The sequence below is a fragment of the Vanellus vanellus genome, assembly GCF_965231255.1.
Source record: "Vanellus vanellus genome assembly, chromosome: Z".
NCBI classification, from domain to species: domain Eukaryota; kingdom Metazoa; phylum Chordata; class Aves; order Charadriiformes; family Charadriidae; genus Vanellus; species Vanellus vanellus.
In genome coordinates, this window is record NC_138908.1 from 52215026 (window position 1) to 52240728 (window position 25703).

Here is a 25703-nt window from a genome sequence, read left to right on the forward strand (position 1 = left end):
TTACAGACATCCAGCTCAGAAAGCCTTAGATAACGCGAAATTCTGCTTGCGAGTTTCATTTTAACAGAGATTCAGACGGTATTATGCATGAAAACTCCAGACTCTTCATAAAGAGCATTTTGGTGTTCTGAAGATGAACCACAGAAGTAACAAGCTTATTTGCCCCCTAATGTCTTAAAATTATAGGAGCTCAACCTGTTTGTATCTCCTACACTGCTGGCATGATCAGTATGCAAGTATCATAGAAATGTGCTTTCAGTGTTTACGTGAAGTTAGTGTCTCTTCACCTACTGTGGTAGCAACACAGAGAACATCTTTTCTGTGGGGTGGTAAAGAGAAGTACATATCCTGATTTTCTTCCAAATGTGCTTAACATTCTCAAATGTATTTGTCTTTAAGAACTGCATGTTTTCCACAATTTTTGAAAAGCAGGCCAACTCTTTTTTTTTTTTTTTTCCTGAAAGGGTAAATGAATTGCTGATATTAAGAATAGTTTTTCATTTTATGTCGAAGTCACTAGTTAAAAAATTCACCCCAACTATTGTCTTGTATATTAAATTTAACAGAATAGGAAGTATTTTTAGATCGCTTTTTATTGTAAGCTCTGTCCCTGCAATCTTGTGATTTAATAAAGAAATGTCTTTGTATAGTATCTTTCACACAAACTTTATCTCCAAAACACTGTGCAGAGTTAATAAAATTAAAAAGTTTTTTTTTCCTTTTTACTAGAAGTTAAGAGACATAGACATGAGAACAGAGACATATTGTTTCCAGATGAAGGCTGAAAATAGATGGAGAATGAGGGAGAGAAATGCAGCAGGGTGGTTCCAGATGGCAGGCATTGCAGAGGAGAAGGTTCTTGCAGCCATGTTGGCCAGAGTGTACAAAAGGACAAAAAAGGAGTCTGATGCCAAGCAGAGGAAGCTGAAATACAGAGTAAAAAAAGTAATACTGTAGGAAATTTATAAAAGATTTTTAAAATGAGTGGTTTGTTGTTTGTTTTGTTTTGTTTTTTTAAATGAGTGGAGAGCTGAATTTGTTTGTGTGCAATGAGGATATTTCAGGTAAAAATATGTTATAAAAATTGAATTTTACTGATGCTCTGTACTCAGCAGGTGAGCAGGTGAGGTATCGGTATCCTTTTTTTTTTTTTGATGTTTTCAAACAAAATAGTAGCTTGTAAGTATTTAAAAGTTTATTGAGTCTTATTGCACTTCTGAGTATCTTATAAATTATTTAATTGTCTGATGGATATGTGGCTACCTAACTATAGGGCATGAAATATGCACTGTTCCTCTAATACACTGGAGGGAGACCTGTTTATAAAGTATTTAGTATTGGTTTTATAATGCGCTGTTGTCAACAGGAGACCACGAAGCTCAAAGATCAATCTCATTTTGGCCCACAGTATTAATGCTGCTTTATGAAACTCTGTGACAGGTCACTTAGACAACAGCTCTTAATGAAAGGACTTTGTGCCAGTGTGTGGTCGTGTGACTGTCTGTTAGTAAGGCATACTTTAGTCGCTGCCAAGGCTGCAGATGAATCTCTTTGTCCAAGTCCCTGAGGTGACTTTGTGGCTGCTGCTACTGCTGGCCAGGTGATGGAGCTCATCATTTCCCCGGTCCTCCAGAGAGAAGTGAGACAGAGACTGCTGAGTTCTTGCTAATGCAGCTTTTCCTGATTGTCCAGAGAGCTGGTAGGACACTGGGCAGTTCAGGCAATTCTGTGTACTGTGAATGAGTCAGTAATTAGAAAAACATAGCTGCTCTTAATTCAGTCTTGCACTTGTGCATGGAGTGTCTTTTCAGCCATCTAAAATTCAGCTGTTCTATAAACCACCAGGATTTTTAGGTCAGTTTAGTTGTTTAATTATGACAGACTTATGTTTTAGACACTAAATAACTGTTATTAGGAAGTGGCACAATAGATTATATTATCGAATAGTCAGATCATAAGCTTAGCCTACACTTAAGCCCTTCAGGCTGTTGTGGGATCCAAAGACTGCTTGTTATGGAGACAGTTTACCAAAAGAACAAGAATAATGAAATTAACTACCAGAGGATAAATTGCTTTGTAAGGTCTTGTACTGAACTAGTGTCCAGCAGACAATTTCCACAGTTTTAGGATGTTTTTCAGAAAAGAACAGCAAAACTTGCTGAGTTTAATAGTATATTAAAAATATAAACCGTGCTGAACCCCAGATAATCAATAGCTGAAAGATGCTGTAATATAGTAGTACACCTGTGTAATAGTATAGTGATAATCTGTGGATGTAAGCATGTGTAAATGTGGGGGTTTTTAGATCAAAGAGTTTGAATTCTCTTTCTTGACGACTTACACAAATTGGGTTGTCGCATTGTTATTTTAACCGTTGCTGTGAGCTTGCTACTATTTCTGTTGAATCCTGAACTTACGTCTCAGCAGATACAACTGGTTTTGAAATATTTTATTTTAAAGGTGAAATACATTTATTTTTGTGTTATACATCTTCCTGTATTATATGGCACGTCAGGTGCCCTCTGTCTTTTTTAATTCCTTGTAAATCAAAGCAGAATATCCCAATCCCGCTGTTATTTCAGTGGTGGGCCATACAGAGTTTAAATCAAAGTCTCCTGGAGCTTGTTTGTATCTACTGTGCTTTGAATCAGATCCTCGTACCTGAACATGGTTATCTTTTACCGGTTGGTATAAACAATTAAGTAATAAATAGGTGGGTTTATGTCAAAAAAAGACGACACTGACACAAATGCAGATATGAAACAAAGACTGGATGTGAAACTGGGCCACGTATGCCGAACCAGCTGCCCTGTGTACCTGTCTGTAAATTAACGGGTTTGCACCAAATTTTTGCTAGGCATGTAAAATTCTTCTGAGAAAAGCATAAACTTCTTTTGTTTAGTGTATTATCCACATATATGTTGTGGTCATTACTAGTTAAATGATATGCTGATGCATAGAATACCTTTTAAACAGCAAGTAATTACTTAGAATGGGGCATTGCGTGGCATTAGGTTGTGTGTTTTTACAAGGTTTCTATCAAGTTATTTGTTTTAATAACCTTCTGTGTCCCCCATTTCACCTGCATTTTGTCATTTATATATGTGTATCCACTGTAATCATGATTCTTTGATTTCCTGTGTTTCATTTGTGTGCTCCTCTGTTGTTGAGCTGGCAAATTAGTATATTTGACATATCTCCTTTACAAAGTAGGTCGAGAAACATAGATGTGATTTCCCTTGCAAAAAGGAGGTTCAGGTGACCTGAACTCCCAGTATTGGCTTGTTTAAATAACAAACAAAAACCCACAACTAAAGCAAAACAAGAAAACAAAAGTATATATTATTCACCACCTACAGCTGACAAGAACTTTCCTCTAATTTTTGTAATATCCCCCACGTTCATGTTCATCCCCCAAACCTTCAGCTGGGCATCTCTGCCAACATTCACACTGTGATCACATTAAATGCTGAAGGACCGCGTATATGGATTTGCCTTGTCTGTGTGCTTACTTTTTCTGTATTTGACTATTCTTTTGTTTCTGTAACTTCTTAAAACATAGTGGCTGAGTGACTAAAACCCTGATGATCTCTGCTTGATGAGGTTTTGATCTGCAGGCAACAGGTCACCGTTTTCACCTAACTTTTTGTTAGTGTTGTGTCACAGCAGCCTTTGTAAGGTTTTGTGGTAGGGGGTGCTGATACATAGCTTGGCAAAGACCTGATCACGATCAGTTGCAGTGTGACAGCTTGCTGGGAACTGAAGCTTTCGTAACAGGAATGTACGCTTTCAGACTCATAATCAAAAGTTTTCTTTGAGGATAAAGGTCCTGTCACGTCACCTAATATGTAGTGGGAAAGAAATTAAATATCCGTCGTAAAAAAAAGATAAATAACTAACTTTGAGTAGGCTAGAGTTTGAAAACTTTACTGATGCTGAAAAGTTCTTCCATGCTTCAATTGTCTGAAGATCTGCATACTGAGCACTTTTGACCTGAAAAGTTTTCCTTAAAAAAAAAAAAAAAAAAAGGTGTCAAATATAGGTGTGGACACTTCAAGAATCTGTGTGAATTAGGCACGCACATCAAAGTGAGAAACAGATTCCTAAATGCACAGTAGTGTTGATAAGCTAGAGAAGCAAGGACATTTGGAACACAGGGGGCTAAAAAGTATTCAGTCTCATTGTTGCATGATGACATAATCAGTCCTATGCATTTTGGTTATAAGTCAGAAGTTACCTCTTAAAACTCGCACAAAAATGTTTTACAAAGTAAAGATGACAGGTTTCAGAGAAAATACAGTGCTGCCAATTTTTTTTTTCTTTAGGATATGGAAATTTGGGTGGATTATCTGTTCAGAGGAGGTTTCCTTTATTAATCCTCCCCCCCTCTTTTTTTTTTATTTTAGACATCTGTTAACGTTTCATAGAGTCTAACAGATGTTGCAGCGTGAGCCCCTTGTATAATTCTTAGGGAGAAGGGGGTGCTAAAGAATGACATTTCCACAGTAGAATCACCACCTCTCGGAATATGACTAGCAAAATGGCTTTGCATAATTTTCAAGTATAAGATTATATTTCTGATCAGACACAATTCACAACTTCGTTGTTATCCATGGATCAAGTTAGATGATCGTTAGAGTCGCTGCTCACGTATTATTGTAATGACAAATAGAAGAATACTCTCTTACTTGGTGAAATACATACGTTTTTGGAGGCAGTATGGAATACTCGGTTACAAACTGTCTTTAAAACAACTCAATTATATAAGCTGGGTTGTTTCGGCACAAGCAAGGGCTGATTGTCATGCGATGTGGAGGACCATTTTCATTATTTTGGCAAGAACAGGGACAGTTTTGTCCTGATGAGCTATTAGAGGAATACCGGAATGTGTCACATGAAAAACCACTGATCTTTAACCCAGCTATCTACTTAACCAAGCCTAGAAATGAATAGTGAATAAGGGAAGAGCAAAGGCCAGTTTACTGTCATTACAAATTACAGAAACTGTTAACATCTGCAGCAAAATGAACTCTGGGAATTACAGGTACTATCCAGTAAGTCAGTCGAGGGTACAGAGATTTAGGAAAACTCCGTATACAGATATGAGATCACCGACTGTGTATGTCGTGTGTATATATTGTTACTATTGAAAATTGGAACGTCTGTATAAAAAGACATAAAGATTTTCTGAATCTTTTCCCAGTACCTTTAATGAATCCTGAGAATGAACACCAAATGTAAGGAACGCTTCTTTAGAATAATTGATTGATGGTTATCATTATATAGAAACGTAAATACTAAATCAACAGAAATAATAAATCTGTGCTCACTGTTTTATCTTTTTTTTTTTTTTTTTTTTTCCCCAGGAGTAGTCTCAGGGACACGGCTGCATGTACAGTTAATATAAACATTTATACTGAACTCCTAGATGTTTGAAAAACAAATACTGTAAAGATCAGTAACATTTTAAAATGATCAGTTATGGGAATTAATGCTTACAGAAAAACACCATTCTTTCTTGCCCTGCTAGTAGAATCGCATTGTCTCCCTACAGTCTTGTTAGCTCATACTAACTGAAATGCAAATTCTTTCCAACTAATTGGACCTCGTTGAACGTACATGTACAGTACATAGTTATATGCATGTAGATTTTTTTTACTAAATTCCTCTGTAATTATTTTCTTGATTAATATCTAAAGCAGAGACGTGGAACAAAAATCTCTTTAAAGAGTTTACATATTATTGAACATTAAAAAGATAGTAACTGTTGCATGTTTTAACAGCTTAATTAATAATGCAGAATAATTGGAACAAAAAGAAGAAAATATTTTTTCGATGTTTAGTCATTTTGAACTACTTGCATTAACCCTTTGACTGAAGTAATTAACACTTAAATGATCAGAGTCGTGGAATTTAGAACAAATAAGATACGTTTACGTTATGTAGCACATTCTGCTGCCTCGATTTTCTTATTGGCATCACCTGGGCTTTCTGTAATCACCTTCCCTATCCTTTCTTGCCATATGGCGCATTTCTGTATCGGTAGTTTTAAAAGGAGAGATGAAATCACCATTGTTATATTTTTAAAAGATTCACAAAGCCACATGTGTAATGTGATTGTCTTTGATAGTAAGTAATAAGTGTTAGTTAAAATGAAAAGAAAGAAAAAACTCTTAACCTCACATACAGTCCACAAAGCACTTAAAATTCTCAAAAAACACAAGTAGACAACTGCAACTGCTCTGCAGTTTTAAGTTCCATTAGAACCTGGATTCTGTAGCCACCTCTTCTATTCAGCACCCGGGTATTCCCAGGAGCTGAAAATGTAAAATAATTTCACAGATCCTTTTATCTTTCAGCACAAATGCCATTGGATAGCAGTGAAATACTTGCAGAGCATATTCCTGATTAAAAATCTATTGAAAATGAGATTTTTTTAATGCTTTTAAAAGGATTTGTTTTAAATGCTGTTAGAGCCCTTACCTTGTCTATACTGTTTCTGATTCTCATATGAGTTAGCCAAAGGGGAGAGAAAAAATACTCTTCAACTCAGTTTGTGCCAAACTTGTATACTAACAAGTAGTTCCTGTGCTTCCCATAGATGATTCGAAGAATATTTCTGCCTCCAAAGGAATTACAGCAATAAGCCGAGGGCAATAGATTACAAAGGGAAATACTGGTTTCTGAGCCTGGATTCTGGTTATTACAATTTTTGCTAAATTTCATGTCCGTTTTGTTTCTTTTTTTGGTTTGGGGTTTGTTTGTCATTTTTTTTTGCCCCCATGTTGCTGTAGTTAGAGGAGGCTTAATCTGCTACTGTAGGAGGTGTACTTCTGTTGTATTTTTCCTGCAATGATTACTTTTATCTCCTTAGTGACTACTACTTTTCATATCCCTGGTTGAAATCCAGTAAGTATTTGTTTTCTCGGTTTTATACGCTGGCATTATTGTGCCAAACAAGATGCTCCGTAGGCGCAGTAAATTTAAGGATGACCCGAGCTGGACTGGAACTGGCAGACTAAATTTTGCTTCTTTCCTGTCATGTTAGTTAGCGGTGGGGAGATATTTCTTTCCTTAAAATGTTCTGAAGCCGTGATGTCCAAGTCACGCGTTTGACAATTAAATGGTAGTGCTCTTTTGATACAGTGATCTGAATGTGCTTAGATTTCATGTAAGGTTGTAGCATTCTGGCCAAGATTTCTGCTTGGAAAGACCAGATTTGGATGTATTAGCTAGTCAGCCTAATAACCCTGTACAGACTGTATTGATTTTCTAGGAGAGAGTTTATGAACTAAATAAACTTGGAGTTGGTGTCTTAATAAACTGCTTCTCTCAGTCTGTCACATTTAGTTACTGAGCTCTGCAGTTTAGGGGAAAAAAAGGCTAATTCTGTTACAGATTGTTCACAGCAGGGTCTCCAAATTAGCCCTTTGTTTTGTAATGCCACCTTGCTTGGGCTCGCTTTGAGCACATTTCTCAGTTTTACCCTAATGAGTTGCAACACTGATAATGTGGCTGATGATCTTTCATTGATTTCACTATCACTTGCTTGTCTGGTAATTGATCCGTTGCTGAGCCTCTAGTTAATTATATCGGCTTTGACATGGCCCGGTCCACCGGGAATTTCAAGTCTTGCAGAATAACAGTTTTAATAAAAGAGTCTATTACTGCAGGTGCTTGCTGCTGCATGCCAGTTGATTTTGTGTGTGTGTGTGCGCGCGCGCGCGTGTGTATGTGTGTGTGAGTGTGTGTGTGCAGGCGCGTGCGTGTGTGCGTGCATGTGTGTGTGTGCGGGTGTTTGGGTTTTTTGTTGTTGTTGTTGTTGGTTTTTTTTTTTTCCTATTCTCTGGGAGAGGACGGCAGGACAGGAAAAAGAAGGAGGGGTGGTGGTGGTGGGGGTGGCGGTGGCGGTGGGGGGGTGAGAGGTGGAGATAAAGACGACGGGCGAGAGCGCGCAAGAGATGCAGAACGGAGAGGAGGAAGCTTGCTATTGACAGTGTCCTTAAGCCTCCCACAAATAACAGCCATTAGTGGGAAGGTCAGGAGCTGAGCGTGCAGCTTGACTGAGGCACTGAGTGCCACTTCAGAAATGAAGAGGCTGGCAAATTTTAGAGGGAGTTTGAGGGGCTAATAGCTAGCTGTAAAGGTACAGCCACTGTTGGCACAATTGACTCCTAAGTGTCATTCTCCCCTCCCCAGTAGAGAATATTTTTATTGACCACAGGTGAACTTAATATATTTTAAGGCAACAGTTCTTGGGGTTCTTGCTTGTTTCTTCTTGGATATTGAATTTGCTGCTTTTGAGACTTTTTTTTGTACTTAATGGTGCTGAACTGGAGGAAAGTTTAACAGAAAAGCTTTCAAGAGATGCAGGGTCTAGAGGGGAAGGCACATTTGTGTCAACATAGTGTACATCTTCTCATCTTTTCTCATTGCACACTAATGACACAGAGCTGCCACTGAAGCTCTCTTCTGTTTCTTTTGTTGTTTCAGAGAGTGAGGTTTATTGTTATTCCTGAGTTAAGAAAAAAGCAGTGAGTGGTACATTTGTCCTCCTAAATTTGTAGATTTTATTAGAAGATGAATGTTCCTTATGTTGGAAAGGATAGCTCTTTTTTTTTTTTTTTTAATACTCTGGCCATTTTTCATGAGATTGCATGAATTTTGTTTTACATTTATGAAGTTTGTTTGCAGAGTTATGATTTCTTGTCTGTATGTAAAGGATGAAGTGGGTAAGAGAATTTTTCAAATAAGATTCACTTTGAAAAGCCATTGTAATTAAAACCAGTTCTGTAGTAGTATTATTTATCCTGGTATATAGTACTGTACCTTAAGTACAGAAGAAAGATCTTAAAGGAAAAATATTGTTTCTTTTGCGTTACTTTTTAACTGTGTGGGACTGACTTCTTTTCTGCTGTGATTCATTTCTTTGTTCTTTACGATTTGAAAGGTGTATTGTATCTGCTTCAACCAGCTACTTAAAAAAACAAAACAAAACAAAAAACTACTTTTGATCTTTTGGGGGAGGGGAAAAAAGGGCTAGCTTTTTCATTTTTCCGTCCTTTCTTGCTCGCGATGCTGCGTGAGACACTTAGCAGTAGGCAAGGGAAGAGAGGGGTGTGAGAGATGAAATGTGCATGTGACTTTCTGGTTTTATTTCAAAAGGACTTGGATCATGTCTTTTTTCCCCTCTTTGGTAAGAGTTTTATTTGGGATAGGAACCGACTATCCCACAATTCTTGTCTGACTAATATTTAGAAAATAACCAGGCCAACTTTTATGTTTTACTTCTAAGTGAATATTGACTGTGTTTAAGAGTAGTTGCTTGCTTGCTTGCTTGCTTTTTCCTTTTTCTTTTTTTTTTTTTTTTTTTCTTTAAGGTTTGATAATCCTGTGTGGTAGGCAAGTGTCAGATATTACATGCTGTACTTGACAGCATTGTTGAGGAAAAACAGAGAAAGACAGGGAAAGGGCCACAGCCTTTTCTTTCTCCCAATTCACTCTGATCATTGTGCTACTTAGAGAGAATGTGCGTGCGTGCGTGTGTGTGTGTGTATCTGTGTATCTGTAGACTGAAGGGTTAGTGCAGGATGTCATTTGGTGCCTGACAGTGGAGCAGTGCAGTTGACTCTTTGCTCTGCTATCCAATGACATCCAGTGGCTGAGAGTTTGAAGCTGATGGTTGGGTCTCCTCAGTGCTGCATGCACACCTGACAGGCAGCTGTTAAACTGAGCAAAGGCGAGCTTGGGGAGTCACAATCTATGCATAAATGATAGGGGTATCTCTGCTGAAGGTGCGAAAGAAGCTCTGACCCTCTCCCCTGAATCCCCCCTTCCCAAATGAAACGCACAGTGCAGCTAGCTTCTTAACTACACTACACTCCTGCTACTGGCTGCCAAGAGGCTCAAAAAATCCACCTTCACTTTTCAGTCAGAAGAGGCAGAAGTGGATGTGAGAGACAGACACACACAGAGACACAGAGAGCGAAAGAGGGCAAGAGACTTGACTTTAAGAGACTCCTGCACTGACAACTCCATGCAGTTCGGAACAAGAACGGCAGCGACCGACTCTGGTTTCATGGGGACATGGCAGAACACTGACACTAACCTCTTATTCAGAATGTCCCAACAGGTACGTTACTTTCGTTTATTTTTAAACATGGCATTATTTTTGTGCTCTTTTTTTTTTTCTCCTCCTTTTTCTCTTTCTTTCCATGTTTCATTTTTGTTTCATTCATCACTACATAGTTAGCCTCTGAACTGTCATAACTATGTCATTGGAATGTGCATGGTTACTTCATTGCTTCCCTAAGGGCTCCTTTTTAAAAGAGGAAAAAATACTAAAGCTTTAAGTAAAAGCAAAGCATTAGTTTTAAAGTTTCCAAATAGAGCTTTCCTCGTAGTAAGACTGTTTTTCTTTCTTTGTTTGCTTTTGTTTTGTTCCAGTCTTTTTCCCCTCGCTCTCCCCCCCGTCCCATAAATAAAAGTATCTGCTATCCCAGCAAAACTCCATTCTTTCTTCCTGAGTGCATAAGCCCCCAAAATCAAACTGATACTGAATTTTAGGGGGCCCCTCAGCACGGCGTAATTGACTTCATGTGGCAGAACACAGTTTTATTCGGAGGGAAGGAGCGGCGAGCCGTCCTGCGGGAGCTGCTGCCAGCGCGGAGCTGAGGGTCGTTAGAGGAGACAGTTTCAGTCCTCGGGTCCCTCTCCCGCTCCCTCTCCCCGCTCGATCCCTCTCCCTCTCCCTCTCTCTCTCCCCCCCATCTCTGCGGAGCTGTGCCTTGGCGTCCTCCCCAGAGCTGCTCCTTCACCGGGGGCCGCGTTTAAGGCAGCTTGGTATGCCGGTTCTGACGGGAAAGCGAAAATGTTACTGCAAGGCCAGTAATAACTGATAATTAATCACAGGAGCCAGTGTCTCTGTACCATGCACTTGGTGATACGCGCCCCGTGTGTTATAGCTAATCTTGCACAATTGCTTGGCTCTTCTGGGTGAAGGAAAAGGGGGGGGGGGGGGGGGAGAGAGAGTTGGGGAAGGGAAAGGGAAAAAAAAAAAAAAAAGAGGAAAAAAAAGAGAGAGAAACTTTCGGCTTGGACGGGGCTCAAGCAGGGGAGGGAAGTTCAACCTGGAGGTTTTTAACAGGGTGACTCCCTACCAGGGGACGTTTTGCCTTTCTGAAAACTAGTTTCCAATTATGGTCTGACACTGACTGATAATAATTGAAATATTGCGTTAGCCAAAACAGGAGTTAGTAAATGATTTGTATATTAATATTAGACTTTTATTTAATGCTGGACATAAGATGAATGAACTCATTTACCTGAGAGGCGTTGTACTGTAAGAAAAGAGAAGGAAAGTAATTAGGTTTTTATAGTTTACAGTAACAAAGCATGCCTGAATGCTGGCCATAAAATGGTAATTTAATTAAAAAAAACTTTAAAGCCCAGAAAAACTCCAAAGCAGATAGTTAATAACCAATAGCGGTTGTCTATGGACGACAGTTTAAGCAGTATAGCTCTGGAAAGGATGAAGGCATTTGAATAAGGAATATTTTGATATATCCTGTAGAGGGACCCTGATTACTGCTGATACAGTACGCTGGTATAGAATGTAATCAACATAAGGCAAATAAGCAGCTCTGTTCAATTTCCCATTCTCGAAAGTAAAAAAGTTAATTTCCTGGTAGAGAATCACATTTCAAAAACACTGCTTGGTACTAGAAAGTGTGAACTGCTACTGCACTGCTTACAAGCTTTATCAGCTGTATGCATGTCTGTGATACATAACATATTTGGATATATTGATATTGAGCAATAGCATGGAAAGCAGTTACTCTAGTTACCTGCTCTATTCTTTTAGTAAGAAGGGACATTAAATTTTTTGGTGTGGAGAAAAGGTTCTTTCCATTTCAGTCACAAAAGAGTTAACATAACTAGATCCAGATAACGATCAATTGATAAATGACGATTGAACCACATAGATAGTATTAGATTGCCTGTTTACTATTAGACCTTTTTCAACAGATTTAGCCTCAGTGGTCTCTGGAATACTAGAAAATGTTCAACACTGACAAAGAAAGGAAACAGAACTAAATAAAAGAGCATCACAATGTGTAAGGGGGTCAAATAATTTGAGACAACTAGATCATTAGAGCAAGCCAAACATTTATGCATGTAAGCTAGGCTGTTTGGTTTCTATTTTATTTTTTAAATAATATTTTAAATATGCTAATTCTTGAGTATTAACTGGATTTTGTACATTATTGAACACGCGTGGTCATGTTGTATTCTGTATAGAAGGAGAGAAGTAATGCACTAAATGACTAAATGTGTGGTAGGTGCTGCATCAGTGTGTATCCTTCCATTGGAATACATACACAGTAGCACTGCAAAGGTGGTAATGTCGAACAGATTTATTTCTTAAAAGTCTGTACTTAACGCGTTCGCGTACTGTGTTAATCTCCTTGTCATATTTTGTTTGTTTGTTCATCATGTGCTAAGCATATTCAGTCCAAATATGCTTTCATCATGCTTTTAAGAGGAGGGTAAGTTGTTTTGCTAAATGCATTTCTCTCCTCTGTAAGGATAATATTTTGTCTTATATTTCTGATTTGTTAAGGCTGTGATAACTTGCTAGCTCACGCAGTGTATAAGCACAGGCTGTATGCAAGTGCAGCTGCAAATTCGTGTCTGAGTGCCAGTCGTGCTTTCTAAATCATTAAAAATTTGAGTATTGTTTCCTGTTACCTATTTTCATCCATTTGTTAGTTAATAATTATTTTCAATCCATCTTCTGGAAATGTAAGTATTTTTAAAATTTTTCCTATGCTTTGAGAAAAATTGTTTTCATCAGTACAAATAACATGAAGTTATGAAATGTACATAACTTGCAAGCAAAGTTTGGCATGGTTTGAAAGAACTGTTTAATGAAACTTTTCCAGCTATACATAGTAATGCTAGAGACATTTCTTTTTTAAATTTCTAAGTATAATGCTGGCTCTCCACATGTTTTTTAGAAGCAAACAAACCCTGAGCCCCATCACTTTCCTTGGAGTTGTAACTTAATCTCAAGCAGGTTTTTAGTATAAAGATAGAAGCATGGCAAGAAGAATGATTTAGAACAAAACAAAACCTTGCGATCCCTCCCTCCTCTTACCTTTCAACTCACACTGCACTGCTATTTGCATACTATAGGAATGAATAACTTTTCTCAGAATAAAAGGAAAAACTACTTCATTACGACAAGGAACTGTATGTGTCTTAGAAAAATTAGGATTGATTGTACAGGTTTGTGTTACTAATAGCAAGTATGATGGCATTTATTTTGGGGTTATTTTCTTAGAGAATGGGAGCGCAAGAAAATGTCATCTCCACATTCCAGAGCAAATTTAGATTTTGGTGGGGTGAGAGGAGAAGAGGAATAGTCTCCTAAATTACCTGTGAGAAGTTTATGACATGGCCACTTGACTGCATTGTTTTGCCTATGCACCTTTTGTCCATGTAAAAGTGTGTGATTCGCTTGAAAGGGGTCATCCCATTCTGTATACAGAAGAATGTCTGATAACCTCAAAGGGCATAAATCTTAACTTTTAAAAAGGAGTGCTTCTTTGGGTCACTTTGATCAGTGACAGGTCGAGAATGAGCAGAAACCCTTGGCTTCTCTTCCATGCTCATCTGGTTAAGTCCAGGGCACCCACTGCCCATTCTAGTTCTGGCAAGGAGTTGTTAACAACAGAAAAGAAGGTCTGGATTTGATTGATTAAAGAAAGCAGGCTTTTGTGATTGTCTGCTTTCATAAATGTTTTGTGCATTTGTCAGAATAAGAAATGTCATTTTTCTTCATCCAGTTACCTTAAGGGCTGTAATGTTTTAAAATACTTTAAAGTCATTTCAGAAATGAGACCGTAAGAGAAATGGCTGTAACCCACAGTGACACAAAATGCCAGAGCCATGTACCTTTTTGTTAAGAAAGAAGTATGTTTAATCTGTTTCAGATAAAAAGGTAATAGCCTTTCCAGAAGCTTTTTTCAATGTGAGAGTGAAAATGCAGTATATCAGAATTATAAATGGATCTGTGCGTCATTATATAGTAATTTAGGATTCACTCAATGATGTAACAAAATTAACAACATAATTTCATTGTGTAACTGTATCTTATTAAAGAACAACTGTCTGACATTCTCTTACAGTTGCTTTATTTAACTTCATGCAAATATTATTAGTAGTGACATTTCTCTATTGTACATTAGATTCTCTCATTAGCATGATGTGTTAGTTATCACCAGAGAAATCACTTCTAGATAGGTGAGCGGGAAGCCAAGAAAACTAAAAATTAAATCAATGATGTATATTAATATAGACGCGTCTGTTCATGAGAGATATGGTACAGTAAATTCAACTTTTTTTCCTTGCATAAATGCATGCTTATTCCAAGGAAAGCTAAATAATACCGACAATACGTGGAGTATACATTAATAGTCCTAGAAATATTAAACTGTATACAACGTGCACTGCCTGTTTTGAGCTGTACTTGTATTCTTCAATCCGATAGTTCCTAACATTGATGTAGACATAGGCACATAAACTGTTTATTGAACCAGCATTTAAAAATAGGAGCATAGTGTAGTGTCTAATGGATTGAAGGTGGCAGCTTTTTAAATGTTCCTGGATTGCTGGTCATAGGTGTTGTATGCAATTTTAACATTTATTAAGTAATTAACTGTTTTACTGTAGCATATAACTATTCTTTTAGTATAGGTGTACATGCAAAAAGAGTTCAAACTTAATTTGACAACAGGCTATAATTCCATACATTGATTTATTATGAACATTTTGGGAGGAAGATTAACATTGCTAAAATGCATTTTGTAGTTTACGGTAGTTGAGAATTGCCTTTATCAGTAAGTGTCAGCAAAGATAATTTTATTTAATATATATATATATTTTTATCACACCATTTTAAAGGTTAGCTGACCCCAGGTGGTTTTTTTTTTTGTTGTTTTTCATGAATAAGTTCATGTGCTAGTATGAATTCAGAAGCTTTATCAGGTTACATTGTCTCATTTCAGATACTTGCTTTAATTTTGTTGGGTATTTTGTTAAAGCATGGTTTAGACCTCTTATGGTTTATGCCCTTTTAGCAAATTAAAAATATTTGCATAAAGAATATTGTGCTGCTTCTGATGTGCCTCTGAATAGAGGCATTAGAAAATATCGTACATGACAAAAGCGCAGGATGTTTTGTATGGCATATAGCACTAGACATAAAAGTACATGCAGCGACAGATACATGGCTATATGCATGATACATGATTAAAAATAAAAACCCCCTCTCGATAGCTTCTCTTAACTGTGTTCAGTATTTGCAGGAGAAGTAAGGCATAGCAAAATGTTTCCCGTTCCTCTGTATACGTATTAATCTTGCACGTATATACATACAGTGTTTGAACATATTTGTGCCATTGTATGTTTTAGTTGATGACGTGCTAAGAACACTGTCAGATCTTTGCTTAACTTTGAGATATGTGTGCACAAAACTGTAAAATCTGCATGAAGCATTGAAGCATATATTAAAGCACATAGTGAAATATATTGTGCAATAAGCACTAGTGTTTAACATTTTAAAATGTACAGTTCTTCTATTTTCTATTTTTCTACTTTGTATTTTAGTAGTTACTTATTCATGTATCGTTTTATGGGGATTTGATTAATGTAGTGACAGAACAGATTTGGTATATAACAGCAGCAGAGTCTCCTGCTCTTATGTCAGGGTTAAGAGCCAAGGCAAATCTTCCCTAACTAATTAGATGCTGAGTAAGGCATCTTAGTGAAGTTGGGGCAAAAGTGAATGGGTCACAGCTGAGGCAAGATTGCAAGGACTGTAGTGATAGTGAAAGCATTCGCATTTGCCAGGTCGTTGTGACACTGTGCTGATTGCAAAGGAACACTCTGTTCACTGATACAGAACTGCCGTCATAAAGTACAATCAGAAACAAAAGCTTTAAAGAGCTTTTACTTTTTACTAGAAACGCTCAAAATATATGCTGTCTATAGCTTTCTTTGCTCAGTTATTTTTCTCCAAGAATACTGCTTGTGCTTTTGTAAAAGGATTTGCCTTGTAGACTAATGGTTCTTCGCAGTTTAGAAGAATTTCCAAACTTGGGGCTCCCAGTATACCCAGGAGGTGATGAATCATACTGGCTCAAAAAAGAGAAGGCTGAAACAGAGAAAAGGGAAAAAGGGAGAATTCCGTTGTTGCTGTCTTTTAATCTTTTGGTTCAGAAAGAGAATCACTAACGCAGCTTTTTGCTGTAATTCAGAAAGTGTAATGACAAAATTTCAGCATCTAGATAAACTGTATTTAAGGGATTTATTTTTTGCCCAGCCTGCCTGTAGAAAGGGGTAAACTTACAAAGCAGTTTTATTAAAGTCCGCGTGTTTATATACAGCTTGTCAATGAGGCAAAATGCATTCTTTAGCTTAACATCAGTCTGTCTAATAAATGTCCAAAATAAGAGACTGTACATCAGCCTATGGACAAGCATCTGTTGCTTTGTTACTGCTCACTCCACTCATTATAGTAATGCCCTAATGCCTCCTTTCCCTTACTGAAATACTTGAAAACTGTTTTCTAAATGATTTTCCTTCACTGACAAAGAAAACAGTGCCACTTGTATGGCTGTGTCACACAACATTTTGTCATAGAGAGGCCATCGCTTTCAGGGGGCGGGGGGTGAGTGTCTCAGAATTGCTTTGATCGGTGTGAACTTGCCAACAATGTACCATTGATGCTATTCTGACTCTCTGGGGAAGCCATTGCATCCACATCCTCTACCGATGATGCGTGTCTGTGCACTTGTGCAAAGGAAAGGAGAGAGTGTCATCTGCCACTTACAGAGCACGGGAGTTCGGAAGAGAAAATGACACGATTACGATCCTGCCATTCCATCTCATGCACAGCACAGGAGCCAGCAAGCTTTCCTTATAAAGTGAATAATAAGTGGTACTTTAAGCAGCTCTATGGAAAGTGAGAAAATTTATACCAGGGTTGTCATTACTGTGATATTTGAGATGATGTTTATGTGGAAGTGGACCACAACACTAATACGTCAGCAGAGATCAGTGCTGCAGTCTGCCTACCTGTGCATTTTGGAATATGCCCCTTATAGAAGAAATTGAGTGGTGTGGTAAATGTCTCTGGGTTTTTGGTTTTGGTTTTGGTTTTTTTTTTTTGTGATACCTACTGTGACTAATGTTGAAAAGAGCTCTAGTTGCTCTTCTTTTTCTCAGTAATTTTTAACAACCCGGGGAACAGTGAGGCACACCTGATGGGCACAATTTATTTGTGATGGTTCTTTTCAAAACTTTATTTAACCAGAATTCCAGGGAAGGAGATAGATTACCTGATTCTCTGCATACGTATTTTCTCCATGCATTCCACAGTGTATTTCTTAAAGATCGGTAACTTCAAAATGCGGTACTTCTGTCTTTGAACGGTTTGAATGAAAATGTCATACAACATAGGTCTTTTCAGATGAACAACTCAACATTTGGTGTGTACCAGTGAGAGGAAAATAGAATATAAAGGATCATATCCTCGCAGTGATCCGAGCATGTGTTTTCCATTCATGTCATTGGAGGCCCTGTCATGCATCAGGGACAGCATATAGTTCAGGTACAGAATTACAGATAGCAGTGTTTTAGCCTACAGAGTGAGCTGTAGCTGGGAGCTCAATTCTGTAAGACTTCGGTACGCGGGTAACTTTTATGAAGCTGAACGTGCAGGTATTTTGCAGGACGAGATTCTACAGTGGTAAAGAAAGTTGCTCTTGTGTATTTTAATCTTTTCTATTATTTAGACGCTAAGGAGATGAACATATTTTGTTTTAAAAAAAGAAGTTAGGCATTGCACTTTCTTAAAGAAATGTAAACCTGACTTACCATGTTATCACAATCCCGAAATTTAACGAGGTTTTCTGTTAAAGTCTCTGGTCAGGTATGAGCTTTTAGACATTACGGGCCTGTGTATGATTTCATGTATAAGTTACTGAGAGCTGTTTTCCATGGGTTACCCTGGGAGCCAGTGCAAAATTATGGTTGCTTCCAGTTTGCCTCTGAAGTTTTGAATCTTTTGAACCAGAAACCTGAAAATGAAATTGGGGCAGTGTAGTTCAATATGAAATTAAATTGGAGGAGAAGTGTTTACAAGACTCCCTTGCTAACTGGAGTTCCCAACTTTTCCATAGGAAAAGTAGCACACAGTAGGATAGAATGTAATTTAATCAATAACGTAGCATTTTGAAAGGAATTAATCTCGTTTACATAAAAATTTGCCTTCCCAAAGTGTTCTGTCTTCTTTGTTTTCTCATTAAGGAAGAAAAAAAAAAAACAAAACACCAAAAAAACCCACCAAAAAAACCCGAAGATGTTATTGTCATATCTTTTTATGCAGATTGATTTCCTTTTAGCATATTCATTGCCCTTTGCCTGCACAGAATACAAGACCTTGTGTACTGTACTGCAGTTTTATTGCTGCTTTCAGAGGGATGTCTTGTGAGATGTTACGGCTCCTGCGGAAGTACAACAGCAAAATGTCATTTTATGATAGATCATTATTGATATCCTTTACTTATTTATGCCTTTCCTCATTTTTCTTTCTCTACAGTTTTTCTTGCTCTCTATATATATCTGAACACATATTAAAAGAAAAACTCTTTTTGGTAGTAATTGAATAATTAAAAGAATCTTGATTATATGGGACTATTTAAGAAGAGATGAGGTGCAGAGAGGAGAAGCATCCCTTCCAAGGACAGCCAAATGTATGTGCTGACATGCAGAGAGTTCAGTGTTTTGTATTTCAGTGTGCCTGTGTGCAAGAACATGATAAAAACGTGTGATGCCCTGGCTTATCACATGGAAGGTGCTGAAAAGCATCTCAGTTTGATCTCTACTTTGTACAATTTCTTAACCAAGGTATTGCTAATATTTAAAAAGGAGCCTTCAGTATATTTGTATTCCAATATCTCAAATATGAGCTTTGTGTTTATTTGACAAAACAAATATCAAGAAAAATGGGAAAATTAAAGTCATAGAGTGCTTGAACACCGTTTTTTTTCCTACACGGCAGACAAAAAATAATCACCTTGGACATCAGTGAGTTGTTTAAAAACAATTAAAACCACAAACCTATATCACTGTGTTCAGACTTAGTTCTTAATTAAAAATGTGCCACGTTTTTTTTTTTTTTTTTTTTCCTTGCAGGAATTCTCTAAAACTTAAATTTTATGGCAATCTGTAAAATGGAGTTCATAGGAAAACAATCTCGACCGTACTTCTGAGTAGTGGACATTGAGGTTTTCACGTTTCCTATCGTAACTTTTAGTGGCTGTTTGTTCCCTGGACAGTTTGCTTTTTAAAATACTTAAATTTGATAAGAACATCTGAAATAGATGTCTTGGGGAGGAGGGAGGTACAAACTAATGAAGAGTGTGCAAGGAAAAAAATAATTACTTCCAGCTGGCTTTATATAATAAAACTACTATTAAAATGAGGAGCTCCATTAGCAAGGCTTTAATTATATATTTTCTTACATTTCTAAATAAACACCATAGCCTTTAGAAAAATAACACTTGAATGAGTTAAGCGTGACAGCCCCTTGCTCTAGCCAGCGAGAAATATAAAGGAGTACCAACTCATCTACCCTGCCTTAATGCCCCACAGCAGTTGACATTGCTGGAATGCCTCCTGCAGCTGGTGGCATATGACTGTCATTTGCAGGCAGGATATACGGAGAGTTTACACAATGGAGGCATTCATGAAAGTGTTCCTCATCTGGGACTCCTGCAAGCTCTCATTTTATTGACCCTGTCAGAATTTAACTGGTAGGCTGTCAAATTATGTGTTGCTTTATCTAATATTAGTTTTTCTTTTAAATTAGAATGCAGGGAAGAAGGGGTTGTGGAAAGCAGGTATGAAAAGCAAAAACAACTTCTGGCTTACTGTTTCTAAACCAGGGAAAACTTAACAGCTGTGTAAGAACTCTATCTTTGTGCTACAAATTGGGAGGATTCTATTTTTTTTTTTTTTGTTCAAGGTTAAATAATGTGATTTATTTGTGGAGTCTCTTCAGGGTTTGGGGTGGGGTTCTTTTAGCATTCAAAGCCTTAACGAAAATTCCGTTTTCTAAATTACCATGTCCCTCAAGTGTAACTCGAACATCGGTGCACAAACAGTTTTATAAAGCAGCTCACTCTTTAACTGCTGGTGTCCTTAAAGATATCAGGAAAAGTGCTCGCTACACAAGCTTCCCCAAAAAGAGATTTATTCGTATGCTTTGCTGCATCTTTATGCAGAATGCCATAAAGAAATGCCCGATGTTTAATGGTTTTTGTAATGTTCTGCAAACAATGTAATAATCTGAGAGGTGATTGATGATTATAAATATGTTCTTTATATCACAGATTGGCTGATTATTAATTCAATGGTGTTGAGGCATGACCTCTCCAAAGCCATAATTTGCATAAAAAAATAAAATGTACGCACAGCTTCATTGATATCGGGGAGAGAACTGGTTACAGCAGCAGACAGCACACCAAAACGTTGGCTTCATGCAGATGGAGCATACTGCAAGAAAAGTACCTTACGCAGTGAGTTACTCATTTTAATAGATCCTCCTATCCACCCCTCCATTGTTAATGCAATGCTAAAGTTCAGTTCAGGGCAGGGGAGAAGACAGAGAGGGAATGAGAAAGAATGATCAGATTATTTTAAGGAAAATAAATTTTAACCTGGAGGCTATCAATCAATTCATTTCTGATAGGAAGAAACCCTCAACTCACTGAATATGTTTTTTTGTTCACGTGTAGAAATAAGGTATGGCATCTCTCTGTCTGATATGGGATCTCATTACCATAGATTTTCTTATTAAATTTTCTTATCATTGTTTTACTTTTAAAAAAGTGTTGGATATCTACTAGAATAGTGATAGCTGAATCTTAAACACCGTTTTACATTAAGAAATTCATATGGCTCACTGTGTTTGTCTTGTGCCATGTAGAATTTCCAGTTTCTTCCCACTTTGCTTCCCTCTTTCCTAGAATACAAAATCACTTTAAACAAAAAAGACAAAGTGATCTAAATAGAATATTACTACACTATTTTGCAAGACCTCCTGAAATATTGCTCTGGAATCTACTGAGATGTTGATTTTTCTCTGCAGGGATAAATAAGAAAGACAACTAAAACATTTTAATTCACTTGTAAATGTGTATTTGTTTTACCTTTTGATGTAGCATTCTGAAGACATTGTCCTCCCTTAAATACTTAAAAAAATAAAATTGGTTGCATGAGCAGTAATATTAAATTAGTATTTAGCAATTCAAAGATGTTATTTACAAGAATTTCACAAATATAGAATCTCTCTCATGATAAGTGAATTTTCATTCCAAGGAAAATGCTACTCCTCCAGTTTTGGCATAGCACTTACTGTAAGTGGCATTTTTTGGTTTCTTTTTCCTAAAAATTGAGGAAAAATTGAAGTAGATACATACTGGTTTATTTTCTCGATAATGAACGTAGTTTCATTAGTGGCATCTCAGGCTGATTCTCTAAGGACAGAAGTGAAAGCTGGGTTTTAAAACACAACCAAGAACACAGAAGATATTCAGAAAACAGTAAAAATAGTTTGTAAATTTCCTACATCATCGGACTTACTTGATAATTTATGTAAACAAATTTCTATTTTTTCCATTGTGAAGGTTTGTTTGAGATATAGCCTGTCAGTACACTATTACAGGTCAAACACAAGGTATCTCCAACTCTTCTGCTGGTACAAAAGGTTTCTGTGGAAAAACAATACTTGACAACACTAGCAAATTTTAATTTTAAGACCCTAGTCCTGTTCTCACCGAAATCAATACAAGTATAGTCTATACTCACAGAACTGGTCTGAGGGCTTTTCCTACAGTGTTTCCTCAGGAAGAGGCAATTCATGTTTTGCTTGTTCCATGATGAAGCACATCTGAAATACGTATTAAGTGAAGCAATAATTGTAGAAGTAACATTTGGGGAAGGGGTTAAAGTATTAGAGCATTGTACTCTGTTTTCGAATAGTGCAATATTTGTAGAAGTATGACCTTTAAAATATAGGTTCTTCAAAATTTTAATTACACATTTAAGAGAAACTGTGTGGTATAAGCTAGCTGTTAAAAAAAAATAGTCCTCTGTTTACTGAGTGCTGGGCTTTTTTTTTTTTTTTACTTTAAAATGCAATTTTATTCTTGCATAAATATGTTTCATTACTCTAAACCTTCATTAACGAAATCTTTCAGAAGGCAGTGGAAGGAAATCATTTAACTCGTAGTATAGACAGCAATGATCTTAAAAAGTAAAACATCACAAATCCCCAAAACAAAACTAACCCCACTTTAAACATCTTCAGTTTGTGTTTGTGTATCTTTTGCTTCAAAGTTGCTTAGACGTGAAGTGATGTCTTTTTCCACATTCTTATTTTGCTTTTGCTAATGTTGGGAAGCTAAAAGTCAGGTGTGAAAATGTTAAATCAGTCCAAAGTATATGCAATTTTATAATTACAAAGTTGAAATTTGGTTTTCTCCAAATAGACCTATATAAATCATGTTTTCTACGATTTTTCAATCGGCATTTTTAAAGGTCTTTTTTAATGATAGCAAACTGAAATGAAACTTTTCTAATAGGTAAAGTACATGAAGTACATGAACATGTAAAATACATAAAGCGAAGGTATAGACATGAGACTGATTTTGAATGACTGGGTTTTTCTTTCTGAACCTATCCCTTCTATACCACATCCCCATCCCTTCCAAAATTCAGCAGTGGTCAGGTGTGGCGTTTTGATTCTATCCACTGACTTGCATATGCATGTTTATACGCCCACAAACTGTAAAAAGAAAACTGGCAAAATGTGGCTTCAGGGAAAAGAAAGGAGTGGTGGGCGCAGATACCAGCTGGAGCTTGATGCATGTGTTCTCTTCTGTGGCACCGTTTTGTTGTTGATGTGGGAATGTAGCTAAACAGTGGCTACAGATGCTCCACTAAATAAGGATCCACATAAATTCCAGCTGTGAACTTGTGATTCATCCTTCCCTGCACAAAAGATACGTTTCCATATGTCTCATTATGTTCCATATTTGATTTTTATCACACACTGTGTGCCAGTCTGAATCTCGTCTACATGCTTTTTATGAATCCTGTAACCCTTTCTCTCTACCGCCTTTGAATTAGAGTCACAACGCACCCTAGCCTCCATGCAAAAAATCCACATTGCAATAATACAGCATCCTTGTAAATAATTTTTTAATGACTCGAGTACATGAATAATGTATCTATGTAACCACCGTAACACAGAGTCTGGACATATCTATAGAAAATCATAGTAGTCCATATGAAAAGTATTTCTCTCGAAGCTAACTCTGCAGTCCTTAAAATGATCCGAATTCTAAATAATTTCATCTTTAAAAATATTTGTATCTTACTTTACCTACTCTAAATGGATTTTTGCTATATTATCTATAATCATGTCAGGTATCTAGTGTACATAGCTTCTTTTTATATTTTTAAGTATGTAATTGATTGATAAGGACTCTCATTTTGAATTATGAATAATATCCATTGTTAAACCATTTATGCCGTCTGAGACTCACTGAGAAGAACTGCAAAACTGTCACTGGTTCCATGGTACCAAATAAAATAAGTTCATTATTTTATTTTTTTTATATTACTCTTAACCGTTATATTCTCTACATTGGAATTCAGGATATTTTTTCTTCCGCTACCATAACATAGGTATGGAAATTGGCATCTAGAAACGTAAGCATCCATGGCCCCAAGAGCGCACACACCCCCCACCCCACCCCCAGTTTAAAATATTGAAAAACACAGTAAGGATTTAAAAAATGCTAGCTGGATCGCCGTGTAGGCTTCTGGGTCCGCTTATCGTAATACAGTTTGGAGAAACGTGGCCCCTGGCTCCTACCTGGGGTGACGTGTGGCTGCTGGTCAGCTCTGTCAGGAACAGGCTGCTGCTAGAGCTTTGCAGTAACTTCTACATGTGATAGTCATTTACTATCATAAAACTGCTCAGAACATGAGGCAGAAGTCCGCGTTGTCGTGTTAGACAGCTGTAGTCTAGAAAGTATCTGTCTTCGCGGAGGTAAAACCTCAGCAGTTGCTGTAATTACTGAAGTCATGATTAAAGTGCTAAATTTGGTCATTAGCTTTTGCGAGTTGTTGAAGCCAGTGCTTCTAGCTCCAGCCCAAATTTCAAGTGGCGTTTCAGGAACTGGATTAAATGCTCGCAGTCTTCCGAAGTGAAGTTACTGTGCAGATGTTGCAGCCGTACTGTAATTTCCATTTCCATACTAGTCAATTACAGTATTCTCACCCACATAGGTAGTTGTAATTTTGTTGACTGAGGAAAAGTGCTATGAGAATACAATTTTCTGAAACAAGGTGTATCAAAGCGAGTACTGATATCTGCTACAAAGAAGCATTGTTTAGCTGTGTGCAGAATTTGACGTCCAGTGCTTTTTTTGTCTGTTTTGTTGCAGAGAAAAAATAAGTCTGTTCATAATTGAAATTCTCCAGGCAAGTCAGATATCAACATTACACCAAAATTTTTCAACAGAAAGGGTAGTTAATTAGGTTGTATTTTAAATTGAAGGTCACTGTGTTGCAGATTTCTGTGGGAACAAAAAGAGAGAGCATCTAGTTAAAACGGTGAGTAGGTGGGGGCCTGTGCTCAGCGGTGTCTGTGGTACCATTGAGTTGAACCACTGGTCACTGTCAAATTCCAATCAAAATGCAGATAAGATTAGCATAAACATAATAAGGTGTTGGTGTGTTTCCAGAACTGTGAAGAAGACTTTAACTGGAGAAGGAGCTGGAGATTAACAGTTTGTTTTACAGCTAGGTTAGGTATTCCAAATCAAGTGACTGGTGCTGCTTGTAACGAAGCATCTGCAGAGTGGGTCAGTGTGATGTTGGTATTCTGTGTTCAAGAAGTTCAATGTCAACACAGCTGTGACTTACCACTTTTAGCAACCTCTCAACTGGGAATTAGATAAAATACCTTTAATTTGGGCATGAAGCTGGGGGAGAGTACTGGGACGGGAGTATAATTTCAGATGCTATTAATTTTCACAAAATAACATTTGTGTGCTTTGTCTTGCCAGATAGTCTACAATGCTTTTCCTCATTTCACGTGCCAGGCTGTTTTTATATTATCATTTCCTTCTCTGCTGTGTTTATCTTTTCTGAAAATGGTGAATGTAAGCTATTACAGACTGGGTGGGTGGCACACATTTGCACAGTAACTTTTAAAACACAGAGCAAGCATTTTATTTGGGTTTTGAAAACCACTGAGAGAACTTAATGCAGCTGCTCTCATGGCATCAAAGTGAAACATGTAAAAATCTCACTTTCTATTCTAAATAACCTTAGGGCTGTTGAGTCAGATATTTCCGGGTTGACGTGTTTTGCACAGGAGTGACAGTGGCATTGAGTGTATGTAGTAAATCTTAATGTTCCACTGAATCTCTTCACTCTTTTATGAGTTTCGCAGGGTACTCATCCTAACAAAACGTCAACTTAAAACATGTCACTCTGCCATGGTTGAAATTACTTACTTGTTTTTAATCAAAAAGCAACTCTTAATGGGCTGTTTT

General features: G+C 37.2%; 1 protein-coding gene across 1 annotated transcript in view; it reads left to right on the top strand.

The window, feature by feature from the left end:
- Nucleotides 1–25703, top strand: part of BNC2 (basonuclin zinc finger protein 2) — a gene marked incomplete at its 3' end in the record, with an annotated part of 331914 nt that overhangs the window by 85658 nt on the left and 220553 nt on the right. Inside the window, exon 2 of the mRNA XM_082497584.1 lies at nucleotides 9932–10132. Coding sequence (XP_082353710.1) covers nucleotides 9932–10132 — 201 coding nt within the window. The remainder of the gene's footprint in view (nucleotides 1–9931; nucleotides 10133–25703) is intronic.